General features: G+C 30.5%; 1 protein-coding gene across 1 annotated transcript in view; it reads left to right on the forward strand.

Moving 5' to 3' along the window:
* The window catches only part of LOC147063907 (delta-sarcoglycan-like), a 67,979-nt gene extending 47,354 nt beyond the window's left edge, over positions 1-20,625 (forward strand). Inside the window, exons 2-6 of the mRNA XM_085959109.1 lie at positions 10,629-10,848; positions 11,778-11,967; positions 14,079-14,271; positions 16,066-16,189; positions 20,431-20,625. Of these exons, the coding sequence (XP_085815235.1) occupies positions 10,629-10,848; positions 11,778-11,967; positions 14,079-14,271; positions 16,066-16,189; positions 20,431-20,625 (922 nt within the window). The remainder of the gene's footprint in view (positions 1-10,628; positions 10,849-11,777; positions 11,968-14,078; positions 14,272-16,065; positions 16,190-20,430) is intronic.
* Positions 20,626-21,053: the final 428 nt, after the last annotated feature.

Below are 21,053 nucleotides of genomic sequence, written 5' to 3' on the forward strand. Positions count from 1 at the left end.
TGAAAAATACACTATCTGTATGATTAAAGTTATTCAGTGGTGTTTAATTTACCTATATATTACATAGAAGTTGCACGTGCACAGGATTAAAATACTGGACTCAGCTCGGAGAAGCAGGCTGTCCAGATTGATACAGGCTATGATATAAAATATTCAATAATTATTATTGAAAATAAAAATATAATTACCAAACATTATAATATACCTAATAATAAAATATATTACTTGTTTTGTAAACCCCAATATTTTGTTTTGCTCTAACAAAAATCGTATACTTACGGTCAAACTGTCTACTGCAAAGGATAAGTGTGTGTTTTATTTCATATGTGTTATACTTTTAGTATAATACCACAAAGAATTAAACATACAAAATGATATTTATTAATTATTTTTTATTGTTAAATTATCTAATAACAATATGTTTTAAACCACATTTTGAGAAATAATTATACTTTTTATTATGAGTCAATACGTTCTTTGGGAATATATCAATTTATATTACAACTCTTTAGCAATGAATACTTATAGAGGTAAGAATTCATTCTTACATTTAACACCCTTACTCTCAATCTTAGTCCCCTATATAGTGGTAGACTTTGGTTTCCATTAAGTAGTCGGGTGGTAAACCCTAACTAACCCCTGGATTTGCGGTTACTCTCACCTACCGCTGTGTGCGAAGGTTTTGAGTTTTCGAAAGCCTCCCGAAATACCTACCTACCTTGTGGAAGCAAAGGTAAAAAAATGTGATTCGGGGCTTCCAAAGTGCCGAGCGAGTGTCTAAGTTTCCCTACCTTTCAAACTAGGTAGGAATCGTGTTAAGTTTTCCAAAAAAACACGTTAACTTTCGTAAATATATTTATATCTCCCTTGAGAAACCAATACAACCTACGAAACAAATGCCAATTTAATAGCATATTTTTCTTTTAACCCTATTTTATAATTTATTTAAAAATACTCAGTTATGACTGTTTATAATATATTGCTAAAAATAAACCACTATAATGACCAAGTGGCCGATTATATATAAGAACTCTAGTATTAATCTGTATTCCAAAAAATCATCAAATATCTGTTATTTGATTTTCCAAGGTGCACATGAAACCTGTCGATGAGAAGGTGTTTATTTATCACATTTATTTTCTTAGATACATAGAATTATCTACAGCAGTGGTCGGCAACCCAAATGCATTGGCATGCCACAAAACAGGTAATTCAATGCACTGGACACTCAGCGTGCCACTGAAATAAAACTGGTAAATCTATTGTAAGATTTGACTATAATAATACACGCTACATAAAAACATAAAAACTACAATATTTAAACATTAGTGACTCCCTTGAGGCTCAATTTTGGAAGCTTCTTCTTCTTCTTCTTGGTCGTGCACTCATGGCTGAGGATCGTGACCACATTTAAATTTCGCCATCCTTTGAGCGACCAAGACTTTCCATCCTTCTCGATCTTCCGCTACTCTCAGGGCAGAATGGATGGTGCCCCCAGTCAGCTCTTTCACTTGATCGCTCCATCGCGCAGACGCTCTTCATCTGCTTCGCTTTCCCTGGAGGCTACCCAAAACTACCAGTCTCTCCAGGTTGTCCGGTCCGCACCTGACAATATGTCCTGGAAGCTAACACCTCAATATTTGGTTCATAGTTTGAAGTTTTTCTTTTTATGCACATCCAAATTTTCTTCAGGTCAACGATTTCGATATGGGTTTATAATATTTTTCATAATTAAGAATTGTTGCTCACAGTAGTACGTTGTACCGAAAGCACTTAAGTCTATACTTCAGCTGGGGCACGGTCTAAAACGATCGTGACTGCGCGACGCGAAGAATGTGCAAACGACGCGTGCAGAACAAAATATAATTCATCTTAAAAATTTAACATGCGTCCATTTAGTGTTGTGTGTATTGTTCTATTTGTAATAATAATAATAATATATTCATTGACATGTTTTCTTTTTCAAGTAAATGGGTAACGTTTTTTAGTCATTTTTACACGATTTAAGAATTAGTTCCCCCGACGCCATCACAAAACAAATTGACGTGTTCACAGCTCGACTTTCGCTCTCCGATTGGCAGCCAGTCCGAAATTTCGTCGCACATATAATTGAAAATTATTTGCCGTTTCACTGAAGTATGCTCTTAAAAGAGCGAATGCGACTTGTTTCATACAATTAAATCTATCTGAGAGTTTATTCCACGTTTTGGTTATCATATCAGTATTATGGTACAGTTTTTAATGTACCAAAAATTTTAATAAATCGTCATTTTCGAGGCGTGCCACCAAAAATCCTTTCGCGTGCCACCTGGTGGCATCCATGACATAGGTTGCCGGGCGCTGATCTACAGTATATTACATTGTTCAAACAACCACCTTGGCTTCTCCGACAGATAATCATTCTCTTGGCTATGTTTTCCATGACTCGGATAAATCTATTTCGCCGATGAAGCCCTGGATATTATGTTTGAAATCATAAATCGTTTCTGGCTTACCAGCGTATGTTTTAATTTTGAAAATACTCTAAATAAAAAACTCCAACGCTATTAAATTACATGATCTATGAGGCTAATTAACGTGGTGAAAACGGGGAAATATTACGACCAGGAAATATGGTATGCAATAATGCCTGTGTTTCGCGCACCTTCAGTAGTGCCATCTTGTTGATACAATATATTTTTAAAGGTCATTCCATTAAATTCATGCAATAAAATGTTTTGATATGCCATCAATCGCATTTAGAACAAAATTCTCATAAACCACTTAAGAATTTTTAAATTCTTAAACCCAAAAGTCTTGCGTAGGTATTAAAGTAATCATTCTGTATGATTAATTGGACTTGTTTCATCCGAATATATCACACAATGTTCGCTACACACTTGTATTTGAAATATTAATATCATAATATTTACCTTTACAATTTTCACTCGCTGTTATACTGAACAGTTTTTCATAAGTAATTTTCCACACCAGTTGAATTCATACATAATATACCGAATTTGAAATAACCAAGTTACACCAGTACAAGATGGCTGCAAATTTTTAACTCAGCTCTTATTGATTCTCCCTACATATGAATGATATATTTACCTTATTAACTCACATTATGAACATCTTCAGCTTACAGTTAGTTTTAAATTTACTTTTCAAATTTTAATTTTAAACTTTAATTTCACTTTAAACCACACTTAGCATCAATTTTTCACGTTTTTTTTTAACCGTAGAATACGAGAGAGAAGAAGTGACAGGATCTATTACATAAAATGTAACGCAGTGGTGTCATCTTGTACAACTATAATACAATTTGTTTTCGATGCAGTTACTGAGGCTCTATGCCATTATTGCAGAAAGCACAATTTTCACACCCGATCCGGGCACTTTACCACTCGACTACCTAAGTAGCGAAATAAGTATTTCTACTAGTCCAATATATTTTACAACGTTTTTCTTAGCTAGTATTCTTATTTTTCCGGAGGTTGTTTGTCCGGTACAAATCTTGCAATCGATTTTTAACTAACTTCTCGACTAGCTAGACATTTGAAACTTTTAGAATATATCAGAACACGATGCCAATGCATTTTTTAATACTTTTTGCCATCTTTAAATAGAATTGATTTCATTTTCAGTTAATTCTGTTTTGTATAAAAAGTTATTTCGGAAGACATCCGTAAAAAGTAAAACTATTATTGGTTGCTAAGTGGGTCCAAGCAACTTAATTATTAATATTAATATATACGTGCGTTACTATGGAAATCAATATGAGATTTCAGTATTATTTACAGTACAGTACATTTAAGTACAATTTTTTTTGATCGTTTAAACTAGTCAAGTCAAGTTTATATGATTCAACAGAAAATTTAAAAACGTTGTACATAAAAAGTTCTTTTTATCTTGTAATTATTTTATAATAATTGTTAGTATTCTACACATGGTAGGTATATGTTCGTAATTCTATAAATATTATTATACGAGTATATTTACCGAAATTTACATTGTATAATCCATTATCATAACGCTGATCACTACTGTGAAATTGATTCACCCGACATGTATAATATGTGAAAATATATTTTAATCGCGTGTATTGTTTTGTTTAATTAGTTTGCACACATTACAATGCAGTACGGTTTACACTTTGGATTTATGTAATGCTTGTTTACAAATGGATCTATATATTTTCATCGTTCACTAAACATTATGTAATTACAATTCTAATTTCTGAAAATCTTTTTTACCGATGACGCGTCATAATAGGGTGATATAATAAAATTATCGCAGATGGACCTCCACAGATTTGAGGTTGTATTAGCAAACCATTTACAAGATTTGTTAAAACTTTACTTATGATCAATTAATGTAGATTAAAATAAATATACAACCAGTAGTCTCTTTCTAAACGCGTTATTTGAACTCATTTTTGTGTTTTCACAGAAAATCTTTCTGTCTACTACTCCACCATAAAGATACCTTTGATACCTGTTTAAGTAGAAATAATGTACAACTCAGTTACTGAACCTAAAATAATATAATTATTATCTTATCTCTCTATTATATAAAATGTTTCTTAAAGGAAATTATTTTTCATTCAAAAAATTATTTTTATAGAATAGCATTACGCTATATCTCAAAAGATGTTAGCGTTGGTATCATATAACCATCAACATGTTTTCTTTGACAAAAAGTTTTCTTGAGAAACTTTTTATTAAAAGTCTCTTCGCCTTCATTTTTAGAAAAGCCTTTGCATCAAAATGTTTCACTTTTAATATAGTTATATAATAATATAACTCTACATTATTTTTATTGAACATACATAATTTGAAAATACCTCAGTAGATGTATACGTACCTACCTGAAAAAAATGGAAAAAAATCCCCAGATTGTATACAATTATTATCTATAATGTCTACTTACTATATTTCTCCATTTATCCAAAGACTTAAAATTAAGAAGCGATCGGTACTTAGAACATAGGGTCTCAATCTTCTTCGACCATGTCCGATCCTAATAGGATCATATGGGCCTTCACAGAGTGGAGGTTTGTATTAACAGATTCTGTTTTTACGAGAAATGGATGTCAGCCACTTGCTCAACCTATTAGGTCCATACTCTGACTCATACACAAATTGAAAAACAGTATGTGTACTTGTCAGACCCAGGATTCGAACTTGGGACCCACGACGCTATAAGCCGACGCTTAAGCCGCGCGGCCAACACGGGTGTCATGGGTCTCGATACAATATTCTAAATACTAACATTAATATTAATGACGTTTTCGATCTAAAACCTTTACTGATAAATTCTTCATATATAGTTTCTGGGTCAAAATAAAAAAAACGTTGTTTTTCATCTACTTTTTGAGATAACGGCACTTAAATATTGCACTATCGTCGTTAATTTTTGCGTGGGTTACAGAGATATGTCGAATCATAATAATATAATTATATAGGTAGGTGCTTAAGGTGTTCAAGACGGCAGTAATTTTAAGTAAAACAATCTAAGAAAGTGCTTAAAGTGCTCTGAAAAAGCTATAAAGTTTACACATAATATTATAAATTTTGTGATATATAATAATATAATATGTACCAAATATAATACGAAGTTTATTTATTTGTTTGTTCCAATTTTTAAATTTTACCACAGAATAAGAATGATAAAGTTTACATATTTTGGATTCGATTTTAATTTAGTGTTCTTTTGTTTAAACTTTATTGCTGCCAAAATTATTTTCATGTCAATATATTGTAAGTCAATTTTAATAATGAAGAATGTTTTATTATTAATAATGTTTCGTCAATTAAGATAAACATATTATATCAATCAATAAAGCGACCTCGTGGGAAGCTGCGTACATCACCTAGTAATAATTATAATTAAAACTCTGGTTGCATTATCGTCATTTTATAGTTTCCATATAATGCATATCGTGAGTCTCGTATGCTATGTTTTAATTAAATTTCTAATGAGCTATTGAATCTTTCCTTCGTTCGGTGCGGCATGTTTACTGGAACGCTGTGAGCTTCTTGATGCATGCTTATAAGTAATGCATAAACGATTCTAAACTTCACGGTTGAAAATATTACATGTGCGCTTGATAAAGTAATAATATAGAAAAAATTATTTATTTCCTTTAGAAAAATGACAGAAACTTTCATGAAATATTTTTACGAATTTATATAAAATTTATATCCGTCGTATAGGTATATGTATTTTTTTTAAATTTTCACACTTTTTAATTAATTAGAATTTTATGATATGATCACATTTCTTCGATAATATACTTCTGTATCAGTTTGAATCTTAGCCATATGAATTAAACAATAGTCTGTAATTACATTCAATAAATTAATCGAATTTAGAGAATTTCGCTGGAACCGGTTTCTGGTGGTGTTTAATTTTGTAATACTGGTATGAAAATTAATTCGTACTTTATTTTTCTGTACAAATAATTGGATTAACTTTAAGTAATGTAAATTATTTCCAAATACCTACTCTATTGAATCTTAACGGAACAAAATTCTGAGAAGGTCACAAGGCTTCTTAAGTAACGACAGTGTCGGCTAAAAGATAAAGCGGGAGAGGGCGATGATTAAATAGTGTTGTCACTGAACGTTCACTGGTTCCGGTTCAATTATAAATGTACATTAATAATTATTATATTATGCTATTACTGTAATTTTTAAATAAATACCTTTCTGATTTCAATTTGTTAATTATTGTCACTCCACTCTAGCCCTAACGAAAGTGCTTACTTCAATAGTTATTGATGCCACAGTTTATCCAGGTTCATGTCTGATGACATAAATAATGTCCTATGCATATATATATATATCTCTAGCTCTTACTCTTTCTCTTTTTTAGTCAGTCATACTCAGCCTCTCAATATTTCTCTAAAAGTTTTCTGCCCATCTCAATCGGGGGTTACTCAGAAGCTGAGTTCACATTGGGGATCATTCAGAATTAATATTATAAAGAGCTCGAAACCTGTCTCGTCTAACAATATGACCATTCTCAAAATGTTGCCATATTAGGCTGCAGTTAAGATTTCAGCGCTTGTACAAATCCTAAAAATCACCACTTTTGGTTTTCTTTAACCGGTGCTAGTATTTTTCGAAGAATATTAATTTCAAAAACTTACATGATAGCCTTGTCTTGTATTTCCAGTAGCCTACAGTAATATATATTATAACTAGAGATTCCAATCCCGGGATCCCGAGCTATTTTCGATACCTATGAATCCCGGGATTGATGAACATAATCCCGAAACTTTCGGGATTGATTTTTTTTTAAATTTTTATGGAAAATAAAATAAAAACGAAAATATAACAGAGAAAATACTTTTAATAACGAATAACTACATTAGAAATAAACTGAGTTTGAATGGAGTTTGATTTATGCCCATGTGTAAGTTGCCGATTCATTTTATTTTTTCACATAAATTAATAAAAATGAGAAAGATTGGAATGCTTCGCACTATTAACAAAGTAATTCCACCATGATCTCATGCGTTTTACGGCAGTTTCATATTTGGCTGACTAGCGGAAATGCCATAGGTACACCATGATTTGCTTTACTATTTTAAATCTCGCTAACCCATTCATTAAGTCTTTACTATCAGAAACTGCAATATCATATTAAATTTAAATTATTATTTATATTACAATATTATTTACTCTATTAAACTTATGTATTTCCAAGATTGAACGTATACAAATGTCTTAAATAATATAAATTATACTAGATTTATTTTTAATTCCGATTTCGTTTTTATCAATTTTATTTGTAAATATAAAAATTTTATAGTAACAATGGAAAAAATGCCAATTCCGGGACCAGTTCCGAGATCCCGGGATTGTCAAATTGTAATCCCGAAATCCCGGGATCAGAATTTTGGCTCGGGATTAGATTCCCTAATAATTATATCCGGTAATCGATGTATTACCGGAATTTGGTTGTTTTGGGAAGCAGCTTTAATCTCCAATATAAATAATACAGCATTCTCATTCTTCAATCTATAAGCAAGTTGTTCTTTTTTAAGATATTGGATCTCAGATATTTTGACGGTGAAATAATTATTGATCTTCACAATATTCACTGATTAATTTATACTAGCAGAGACAGCTGGTGGTAGCCAGTCTGTCTCGCTAGTTCTTTCAGACGGCTCGGCGGTGTTAGATAGTAATATAATTGTGAAGTCTGCATAGACGGCTCCATAGTTTTCCCTTCGGGATGAATTTTCATTCACCTCAGTCAGTTTGACATTTTGCTGATTTGTCAGTTTTACGATTTTCAAGTCGTCACTGCCAATATAAATCTGGAGTTTGGCCTTTACAATATCGTCTGACACCACCTCAGGCTACTTGACCTAGCAGAACAGCTAGCAATCGCCGATTGCTACCACTGGCATTTTAATTTTAATACAATATATTATGTGTAGGTATGTGCATTTAAATATGAAAAATAATTATACATCTCAATCATTCGAATATACAGCAATATATGTGAATAATATGAATAGCGATCCAATATAACGTAAATATTAATCTCTTTCGGGTCCCATTTAGATAATAGAAAAAGTTTAGCAGCGTAAAAAAATAAAATTAAACATTTTTTTTCATTGCCTATTAAAAATAAATGCTTTTGCAGCTATAGAATAATGTTTAAAATCTAATTTTGAATTAAAAATTAACCTTAAACAATATAGTTTCCCGGTGCGGGACATTCATATCGAAACAAAATATGTTGATAAATAATAAAGCAATACATATTATATCTGAGAGGAGTAGACCAATTCTGATAAGAATAGGAATTTATAATACCTAAAGATGTGGAATCAGCTTAAAGAGGCCTTCATCTAGCAGTTGATTGATACAGGTTGATGACGAGAGTAACGATATAAATGGGTAGGTATATAAAATTACAAATTTAATAAAATATAGCAGTTTATATGACCAAGAAGAGTAGAATTAGGTTCAGATAACCTTGGTTGATGATGATAAGGATGATGAAAATAGTAGATATTATACAATATCACAAATTTTGATAACTATAACAATTCGTATATCTAACAGGAGTAGCATCAAGTTGCGGAGCCCGTAGTGGATTGGTATAAATATGTATATAATATAATAATTATATCACCTGTTGTTATGCTGTCTTTCACGTAGTAATATCGGATTGATTAATAAAATTAAAAAAAAAAAATCTTTCATTCCTTCAGTAGATTCAAATTTGCCATATTAATATGACTATATTGTAATCTATGGAAATTAGTAGCCTTTAAGTAATTATTCAATAAAAAAAATAGTGTGTGAACAGCCACAAAGAATTATTTAAAAAAAATCAAATTTGGAATACAATTACGTTATCTATAGAATTAAACCAGTGACAACGCTGGCAGACTATGCAAAGATTTCGAATCGTTCCAAAATTATAGTTTTTTCACCGCAAAAAAATTAAGTGCGCCAATGTGTACATAGTAACATTTGAATAAAAATAATTAGTTATATCTATCAATAAAGGATTAGAATATATTAAGCAACGAAGATGTAATTTTGTTAGGCGCGAACAGTAAATATGGCGATCGTATACGGTATGTAAGAAAATATCGGATATAAACCTCACGTACCTGTAAAATCATGAAAATTTCTGAAATGTGTTCAATTCAAATGGTAGATAATTCAGTAGCGCACATATCGAAGTGAAGATGTCGAAATAACAATAAAATGTCGCTTAAATGAGCAGTTGGTGCGTTTTCGAAAATCTCTTAGGATAATAATATATAGGAGATCCTTCGTCATATCTTACAGAGAGTCGAAAAAATCATGATAGAAATATATGCACAAGTTATTTCATTACCTGTGGGTCTATTCTATGCTTATCGACCGCTAAAGTGATAAAGTGAAAAATATTATCAAACTTAGGGTAGGTTTGTATCAAAATATTAGCACTTATTGTAACAATTACACGAAGCCGGTTTTTATTGTTGCAATAAGTGCTATATTTTAACAGCACCTATCTTGCTGCTGTTAAAATATCGCACTTATTGCAAAAATAAAAACCGGCTTCGTGTAATTGTTACAATAAGTGCTAATATTTTGATACAAACCTACCCTAAGTTTGATACTATTTATCAATTTAGTGTTCGATAAGTATAGAATAGACCCACTGGTCATATTATGCATATCTCAATATATTATAAGATCTATTTCAGTTGATTCTACGTCTTTCTATTGAAGAACTTTTCTTACAGCTTTCTTTAACATAAGATGAAATATATTATATGCAATAATGATTCGCCCCGCTTTTGACAAAATTGCGCCACCGCCTGTTATCAATAAACTTATGAAGCGAATTTCATAATATGAAAAATTTATAAAGACTATTTGATAGAATATCGTACAATAGACTATTTTTTCAGTTAATTTAATCATTTTTTTTTCTTAGATTGGTAGGTACCTGTTGAATGAAAATACCATATAAGAAAATTTAACACAGAACATTTTCTGAAACGTAATAGTCTCATAGATATGTAATAATATATTATTCAGGATTTCAGATTTATTGGTGTGTTACTATCCCGTAGTGTTTATTTAAATATTTTTAACGATTGTCTTTCTATTTTGTTCCAGAATGCCCTATAACGACACAACAAAAGCAAATCCAGTAAATCACGTGAGAACGACAGACGCGTTGCTCTCGCACCATTCCAGGAAGAATAGCAATATAAAAGTTGGGATTTACGGTTGGAGAAAACGATGTCTCTACCTCCTCATCCTAGGTCTTATGGTCATGATGATCATAAACTTGGCTTTAACATTATGGGTTTTGAAAGTCATGGACTTTAATACGGTATGTACCTACTCAACGCTGGCAATATAAATATTGTATTTAAATATCTATTAAGCATAATTTCACCATAATAATAATGTTATTATATTTCTTACGAATTTAATAAAACTATTCCTTTTAACATTGTCAGTAATTTAATGTAAGGTGTCCGTTCCTATGATAAACTTTAATTAAAACATTAATGATTAAAAAATTGGTTCTTTTTTACATTGATCACAAAACTATAACAAATTTCATAGGTATATAATAATAATATAATATTGTGTATTAATAAAAGCAATACATATTATGGAACTCAAATAATATGTTGTACGAAAGTCAACAAAACTCTTTGTTCATGTCGCCATCTACTTTAAAGAAATTTAACTCTGTCAATAATAATCATTATTTTCTCAGAAGTGTTTTCAAATTATGTATCTTCAATAAAAAAATATTTTTTTGTATTCAAAAAATATTGAAAAGAATAATTATTTATAAAATATCACAAACAATTGCAATGGTGAGCATTTACTAAAATAAAAGCTCACAACGAAAAAAATATTAAATTCTGAAGGAACCTAATATTTCATTGTTTTCCTATTTTTTTCCTTATGTATTAAACAGGTATCTCATAAAAATTACAATTTTTGTCCAGTTTTTTTGCATCCTTGACATACATCATAAAGCGTACTTGTTATGGCTATAATTTAAAATGACCATGACACACACTCTCTGCATGTTTTTTTTAAACTCGATTGTAAAATATTATGGAGTGATATTAAATAATTATATACCTGCTGATTGTATTGTATTATAGTAATATGTACACAATATAAAAATTAATGTTGTTTCTCACATTTTTATGTATTTCATACAGCAGTGCAATAAAAACTGTAAATAATTTTGTGAAATAATACGTACCTATTGTATTCTGTACCGTTTTCTTATAGGAAGGAATGGGACATTTACGAATTGTACCAGGGGGACTACAGCTCTTAGGTCAGGCGATGGCTTTAGATTCCTTATACGCTTCCTCAATAAGGTCACGTAGAGGTCAACCAATTACAATAGAATCATCTAGAAATTTTTCTATTAACACTAGAGATGGAGATGGAAGATTGGCAAACAGATTTTTTATTGGTAAGTTATAAAATTTACTTGGAATGTTTCACCTAAAACTATAATGGTATGTATGTAATATCTAGTTTAATATTTTTTTATATTTTGACAAAGTGTTGGTGTCATGACTCACACTTTTCAATGAATAATATGAGTTCTGTCATCAAGGCCTATCTATTCAATCAGGAATATCTATTTCTCATAGTGTGATCTGTGTGACTTACTCGCTCATTAATATTCGAGAGAGTTCAATACTTTTCTTCTAATTACAAAAAAACAGTGCTCTAGTGTTTATTTGCGATTATCTCAAATCTCGATTTATGGAATATGTGAGTTATTACTCTGGGCAACACAACTACACTTAATAATCAACAATAATCTAGTTGGTACAGTACTCGCCTCTAAAACCGTCAGTTACCAGTCCGGTTTCGTGGCTAGCAAAAAACGTGCTGCTCTTTCAATGTATATTATTGATCCATTCCATTGGTCCAATGAGTTATATGAATAGATAACGAACATTCCTCGTAAAAAATCTCTTAATATACTTACCCCTTCATTTTATTAAAACAATATTTCCATTTTATGAACTGGAATATATTATACAGTCTGATTGAAAATACAAGCATTTTACTATTATCATAATAAATAATTTCAAAATAAATAAGATAAGCACACTGCACACAGTCCATTAATATAAGTATACCGAGATTATTAGGCCAAAAGAACGTACCTAAGGGATGATTTGCAATATATTTTTTTACCCAAATGTAAGAAGGGTTTTATTAGTTGGATAACCATTATCGTTAGGAATTTTGATTCGACCAAATTAAAAATTCAAAACAATCTCACCTCCGTAATACTTAGGCATTTAATTAATACTATCGACCGAAGGTACTTAATGGAATTTGAATTTAAATTCTAATGGATTTAAGTTTTGTACCAACGACTCCATTTGAGTCAGGTATAATATGAGAATATTATTGAATACCTATTATTTTTTCAATATAGGTATCTCATTAGTTAACTCCATTAATTCCCAATACGTTACCATTGTTCCGAGAATTGACGATTTTACACCTCTTGAGTGTTAGCAGCATTTTTATTGTTTATAATTACTACTGATCTATTATTAGGTTTTGACGATGTATTATACGCTTATAGGGTGTATTATTATTGATAAGGTAGGGGGCTTTTTACAAATACTTTAACTGTTCATAATTTCTTTGTTATATTTTTTTATTGTCATCTTTGACTAAATAGGTAGGTGATAAAGTTTTTACCTACTTTAATCTATTGATTTTATTGATTTGTTATATAAGTTAGAGCAGTGAAGTCCACAGTGAATGGGTTTTAAAAGTGTTGCCTCAACTGTAGAGTCTGTATGGCCTTTCGTCCCAACAGAAAAGTAGGTATGCAATTTTATTTCGAATTGCGCTCAAAATGAAGGCATTGTTTTGTTCTACTTACTTAATGCGAATCAACGTTTGCCACTATGAAGGTAGTTAAAAGTAAACATTGAAACCGACTCACAGATGTACATCTTGATAATTGCATTCAGACGGGAGTGACAAGGAACTCACTGAGAATTGAAAAAATCGTAGAGGAAGGTGAATGCCATCTTTACACTAATTATTTTTACTTTTACTCACACTTATTCCAAGATAATTTTTAATTTTTATTTTATTTATAAATAAATAATTAATGTAGGTATGTACGCATTGTATGTTTTATTGGAATTCTGATGTCCTAATTTATTTTAAGTAATATGTATAATAATTATGTATGGTACGATAAAAGACGATGATTAAAAAATATAAAGAAGGAATAATATGTATAATTAGCTCACCAAGCCATTTCAATTTCTGAAAGTAGCACACATCCTTATTGAGTTTGGAGACCACTGAGTTAGAGTAAATAGTATTCGTTGTCAGTGTTTCCTTTTGGTGAGTGTACACAGTGCCGTAAGGTCACAGATACGCAAAAATGACTCAAATGGAATAATACAGAACTTAAATCCATTAGAACTTAGGTATTTATTAAAAAAATGTCTCATACAAACTTTTGGCAGCCTCTATAATATTTTGTTGTAATAGGAAATGTAAACATCTTTAAAACCTACTAAATTGTTACAGGAAATGACAAAATGGAGTGCCTAACAAATTCATTACGAATTACGGATACGAGAGGGTCATTGCTGTTCTCGGCAGATCCTGAAGAGGTGGTCGTTGGGGCTGACAGCCTGCGAGCGACGGGCGAGGGTGGCGTCGCTTTCACGGGCTCTGTACAGACGCCGCTGGTCAGGGCATCTTCTGGAAGTCCACTTGTGTAAGTAGATAACTATATAGCAACAGTCTATTATTTTGTTTTACGAGAGATGCCTAAATTAAACGAATAAAATAAATATGTCAATTGTGATCTACAATGCAACATTAATATTGTATAAGAGAAATAAAAGCACTAATTATTATGACTATTGCTTATATAAATGAGTTCTACGTTTCAATTTTTTTATTAGCGTTGCTTTTTCAAATCAAAATGACTGGAGTACCTACTTACTGAGCGTATTTTTTTCGTTTACACTAAATAATATTTTTCCTTCTAAATTAATTTATTTTTGTTAGCAAATTATTTACTTTTATTTTCCTTATACATACAAACATTTTTAGATAATACTGCTGTAATAATAAGTACGCATGTTAACTAACTAAACTTTACTTTTCATTAGTTCAACCTCTACTTTTTTGATTACGAGAACAGATACGTTTTAATTATTATTGTAAATAACATCCCAACCTAAATATTTTTCCTTTATCGTACTATAATTGTAGTATATATGTTTTTTAAATATTTGTCTTATTTTATTATGTAGATATATTATTTTATAATATAATCCAGGAGTCTTCAAACTTTTTGATCGTAGGGCCTCATAGACAAATTTTCATAGGCAAGTGGGCCAAGATCTGACTTTTAGTGTGTTTTTTATAAGTACCTACATATTAAATAAAAATTATAATAATATATTTCTTTATCATTTCTGTATTGATATTTTGAAAGGTTACATCACTTTGCTCAATGAGTATTTTCTGTATTTAGCTCTACGTACTTGTGCGAAAATGAAATATTTTAAATCTGTCTATAAATTCAATTTGACAAATAAGCATCTTAAAAAACTTTCGATAGTCGGTACTAGTAAGGTGAACCACACCCATAAACTATTGTCAGCGGAAATGAACAGTTTTTCAATTTTCATTAATATACGATTTTTTTGTATACATATACCTATATATTTTTTTAATAATTTTATTAGAGACTAATATCTGAATAAACTTTGAAATATATTCAAACACATATACATGGATTTTTTTTGTAAATAATGAATGTTAAAATATTAATTTAATTTGTATATATTCTATATAATTTATATATCAACAAGCAGCCTAAAACTAAATAGGTAGATGTTAAAACAAAATATGAAGGTTACGAGTCGGATGCAAGGTAATTCAAATGACAATTATTATATTCTCTCGGGAATACTTTGGCCCGCGGGCCGCAGTTGGGAGACCCCGATCGTTTATAATACAATATAAAATTATTGTATTTAAAATAAATATTATAAACGATCAACATTAATAAAAAAATATATTCACGTCATTTTAATAATAGCGCCTGTACACGTGCATGGATTTACTGGCAGCAATAGTGCTTATTTTAAACTATCGTGACAATAACAGCTGTTTACATGTAAAAGTTTCTCTAATCTTATTCTTTAAGAGTGAGCGAGGCGTGATGTTGTCATTTTAGGTGCTATTTCGTACTATTTGACAGGTAGTAAAAATCAGTCAACACGAAAATTCGTTCGTAGTTCATTTTTTTGCCGGCAGGTTCGCCACTATCATTCTACTGCGCAGGCACAGATCTAAAAAATCCTACTGTCACATGAAAATTCAGAAGCTTCCATTTTTTTATTCATGCATGCAATCTTGCCAGCTGCAGGATAATACATACCCATACATTTTCTTGTCCGCAATAATACCTACTGTCAACAGTAAACTCATGCAGTGTAAACGGGGTATAATATTATAAACATTTTTTAATATTAATATATTTCTTTGTGTCTAGACTTGAATCATTGACAAGATCACTAGAGATGAGAGCAGCACATTCAATAAACATCGAATCCAGAGCCGGAGATATTACGGCCACCTGTCTGACAAGCCTCAAGCTTCAATCAATAGCTGGAGCAGTAAGTAACACACCTCTCTATGTTATATCATTAAAGGAGACACATTATCGTTAAGACGATGACGTGTTATTTTTATTTTTAAAAATTGTGATAAGGTAAAATATTATGTAAATAAATAGCATTTATCCAAAATTATTTAAAAAAAAAAAAAAAAAAAACAATTGACAGCCATAAATGTAAACATGTATCTACTTTTTTATACAGTAACTGAAATTTGAAATAAATAAAAGCGCAAGTAATTATTATTCTGAGAAAAGCACGTTTAAAAAAAATATAACTATTACCAACATAAAAATCGATTAAAAGTTTTTGAAGGTATTCAAAGTAAAACGTAGTAAAATGCACCGTATTTTAAAGAGAAATTAAGCGCGACAGTATAAATTTGCAATATTACAAGAGAGCTATTTAAAATAATATTTCCATATGTTTTGTTATATCTACATAACTATGTATTTGACTAAAAGTAGTTGTAACTCTATCATGTCTATTTTGAAAATGCTAAAGACATTGTGAAAAATCGCACAGTACAAATAACTATTCCTCGCATCAATGTTGCTTATCATCTAAAAATAATATTTGAGATGACTTGGTAATAAAGAAGTTTAGCTTATATGAAGTAATGTTGATGTAGCCTATTGATACCATGAAAAGGTGCCTTTAATTTATTATTATGTACCTGGATTTGCAACATAATAAATAAACATATATTTATTACAAGATACTTTTACTATTGCATATTATCATAATATTTATCTTATTTGTTTGGTTAGCACACCATTGGTTGTCTCTTTCCTCTGACAAAACATACAATCAAATTAGAATAAAAAAAAAAATAGAATTTAACTAATTTATTGATGGTCTATATTTTTGTCATTGAAACCATGTTAAGGGGGGACATGCTCAGCGTAGGTCAAAATGGAGCTTTTATTGCATTTTCAAAGCATGATCCTGGACATTCCTTAAACGTTGTAGATAATCTTTTTATATAATTTTGAAGCCTTATTATCCTTTATATTTATTTTAAACATTTGATGACTGCATACAATATTTTTATTACATAAAATAGTATTCTTTTAAACCACTCGCTCTAATGTTTTAGAATATAGTCATATTTCAGTACATAAATGTGCAGTGGTTTTAAGATTTTTTACATTTATTAATTTTTAAACGCATTTATAAAACCATCAGTATAATTTATGTTGACATTATTATAGTGAAATATTTACGATAAAAAATTATATTGATAATCTCTGTGATCCCAAATTTGACAAAAATTACGCATTTTATTAGTATCTTTAGAATTATCTTCAAATGTGTCAATCTTGCTCATTTTTTGAATAATAAAATGCTTTTAATAATTGTAAAAAATCTTAATACCACTGCACATCTATGTACTAAAATATGACTATATTCTAAAACATTAGAGCGAGAGGTTTAAAAGAATACTATTTTATGTAATAAAAATACTTTTTGCAGTAATCAAATGCTTAAAATAAATATAAAGAATAATTAGGCTTCAAAATTATATAAATATATTATCTACAACGTTCAAGGAATGTCCAGGATCATGCTTTGAAAATACAATAAAAGCTCCATTTTGACCTACGCTGAGCATGTCCGCCCTTTATGAGGATGAATACGTATAAAATATATTACCTATAAGAAAAACAGTATTCAAAGTTTGATCACAATTTTAAATAGCTTAGATACAATAAAATATATTATTATATATGATACACGATAGACGAGCAGTTTAAGCGTTGGCCTATTGCGTCGTGGGTCCCTGGTTCGAATCCTGGGTCTGACAAGTACACATATTGTTTTTCAATTTTTGTATCAGTCAGAGTATGGACCTAATAGGTTGAGCAAGTGGCTAACATCCATTTCTCGTAAAAATAAAATCTGTCAATACAAACCTCTACTCTGTGGAGGCCCAGATGATCCTATTAGGGTCGGACATGGTCGAAAGAAAAGAAGAATAATAATATATTTACTTTTTTATGGTCTGGTAATAATTTTAGTAGGAAAGGGTTGTAATATTAAAAAAATATTAATCACGCTCGTAAAATATAATGGTCATTTTTTAATCACGAACGCAAACAATTCACTGAGTAGTGGTGGTGTATATTTTTCTAGCCACTCTTCCGGTCATTGTTTTCGTTTGATTTTTTTCGAAATCTCTCATGGCTACACTGAATTGCAAAATAACTGAAAATAGAGAGGGATTTCCCGAAAGCCCCGTCGCAATAACAGACCAGACCACTTGAGTAAACAAACATGGTTTGTTTAAAACACGTTTCAAATGTATAAGTTTATTTCAAATAGTAGAAAATAGATTTTTTCCATGACTATTCCTACGGTGGTTATTTCACATTCACAAAGTAAACTTGTTATGTTATAGGCTAACTTTCTTTAATACAAGTAACCCTAATATTCAAAATATCAAACATGACCCGTACAAGGGCGGGGCTGAAAGGGCTCTAGCCTGGGAGCTGGGTGTGATGGAGGGCTCGGCGTGTCGGGTCGACCAGATAAGTTAGATAAACACACGTTAAAAATTGGTTTTAACAGTAAAATAAGAGCTATTTTACTTCAATACTGTAAATACTTTAAAGTATGTGGTGATGCGACGCAATTTTTAATTGTGTATCGATACTCGACAACTTCATAATGCAAGTATTAAAAATATACTTCTTCTTTTTCTTTTGACCATGTCCGATCCTAATAGGATCATATGGCTCTCCACAGAGTGGAGGTTTGTATTAACAAATTTTGTTTTTACGAGAAATGGATGTCAGCCACTTGCTCAACCTATTAGGTCCATACTCTGACTCATACACAAATTGAAAAACAATTTGTGTACTTGCCAGACCCAGGATTCGAACCTGGAACCCTCGACACTATAGACCGGCCCTTAAGCCACGCGGCCATCGTGGGGTTATACTAAATACCCATAATTTTATTTTACCGTGAATACCATTTGGAAAAGGCTACTGTAGGGCTTCATACTGCCTTTAACCTTAGCGATAGGTAGGGGGGCCCGACAAAGATCCTAGCCTCGGAGCCCGCTTCATTATGTGAGAACCATGATTTCCCTCACAACAACACAGGGAAACAGTGTCATTTGTATGAGTTTAATAAGCGAATTTTAAATATTGAATCACAATTGTAACGTAATTAAATTATAGATCCTGCAAGAAACGTATTTGAAAAATTAATAACTGGTAGTACGTCATTTAAATATATATATAATAATATAATTTTTAATTTTTATTTTTTTATCCAAGTTCTTCTGGGAGAAGTTTATAATTATAAAAGTTAAGAATTACTTTGTAAATTTGAATAGTCAATCGTATTATATGTCAAACTGTTTACAAATACATAAGTTTTTTTTAAATTTTATGGCCTTAATTTAATGCTAATTACCAAACCATAAAACATGATTTTAGTGTAGAAAATTACACATGATATTTTAACGATGTTCACTGCTGTTATGTTATCGTATATACATTCAGTTGGTATCGTTTTATTATACCTGGATACTAGGTATAAATAATCATTTATTCGATAGTAAAGGGTCAATTTTACGTTTATGTTGTCATTAGACATTTATTTACCTATTTATTTTAAAGTATTTTATATTATATAAGAAATCAAAGTATATGTCATGGATCAAGTAACATAAATTAATACATTCGATTCTATGCGGAGCATAATATAGGACTAAGTGTATACATTATATTAACATATTTTTCTACGAAACATAGTTGTAAGCCATTCTCCGAACCCTCTGAATCCTTACGCTGGATTAAAGATACATTGAAAAACAACATGTATTTTTTTACTAGCTGCGGGTTTGAACCCAGAACCCATGACTTCGTATCAATCCAAAGACGACCGCTTTACTCACTATGTCACTAAGCAAAATACTTAACAAAAATGCGTTGTAATTATTAATACCCACTGCCAAATAAATTTCCAAGTAGAATTAATATTAAGTTTTTAATTAAGTGCCATAGGCGGATTTTAGATATTATATTAATGATTTTACAAACATTAAAAAAATATCTAATATTATTATATTTTATAAATAAAATATTATTTTGTATAAGTTTATCTGTTTTTGAAAAACATGATTACATAGCAAAATAAATCTAATTTTGTGTAGAAATCTTAAGAGCTTTTAACGATAATAACACGATTTTGCAGAAAGTTATTTCTAAGTGATTTTTTTCTCGCAGATAAAACTGGAAGCTTCCAGCATATTCATGCCAAAGCTCAAATCAGCTTTGCCGCTTCCGGCGAGCACTGCACATTCGCGGGATCCTCACCACCACGATATCTACCAGCTGTGCGCATGTGGAAATGGAAAGCTTTTCCTGGCGTCGCCGCACGGCGTCTGCGCGGCGAAAGAAGACAGCTACATCTGTCGATGATCTATGATATTACTCTAGAAAATTAATTGTATTAGAAATTATTGAGTATTAAATTGATACAGTACATTTTTCATTATTTAATTTTTTAAACCTATACTAATTACAATATATTACATGTTAATATTTTACTACTGAGAATTCCCAATCTTTTGTATTTTTTTTTATTTTTTATGAAATGATCCGTTATTTACTGATGACATAATATACGTACGACAACACAACATGTCATAAATCTTGAGCATCTATTAAATTAAAACGAAATGCAGTTTTTGTCGTTATTTTCATTTTTAAGAAAAATACTTTTCCAAATAGATTTTTTGTTCGAATGTAAGTTAGTATTGTTTAATCATATTACTATTTTTAATCTATTGTATTAAAATTGTGAATGACGTTCTATCAATATGCTAGATCTAGTTCTACTGACGAAA

Source organism: Rhyacophila brunnea, unplaced genomic scaffold (assembly GCF_057557595.1).
Source record: "Rhyacophila brunnea isolate RB1 unplaced genomic scaffold, BYU_Rbru_1.0 scaffold_8, whole genome shotgun sequence".
Lineage (NCBI taxonomy): Eukaryota > Metazoa > Arthropoda > Insecta > Trichoptera > Rhyacophilidae > Rhyacophila > Rhyacophila brunnea.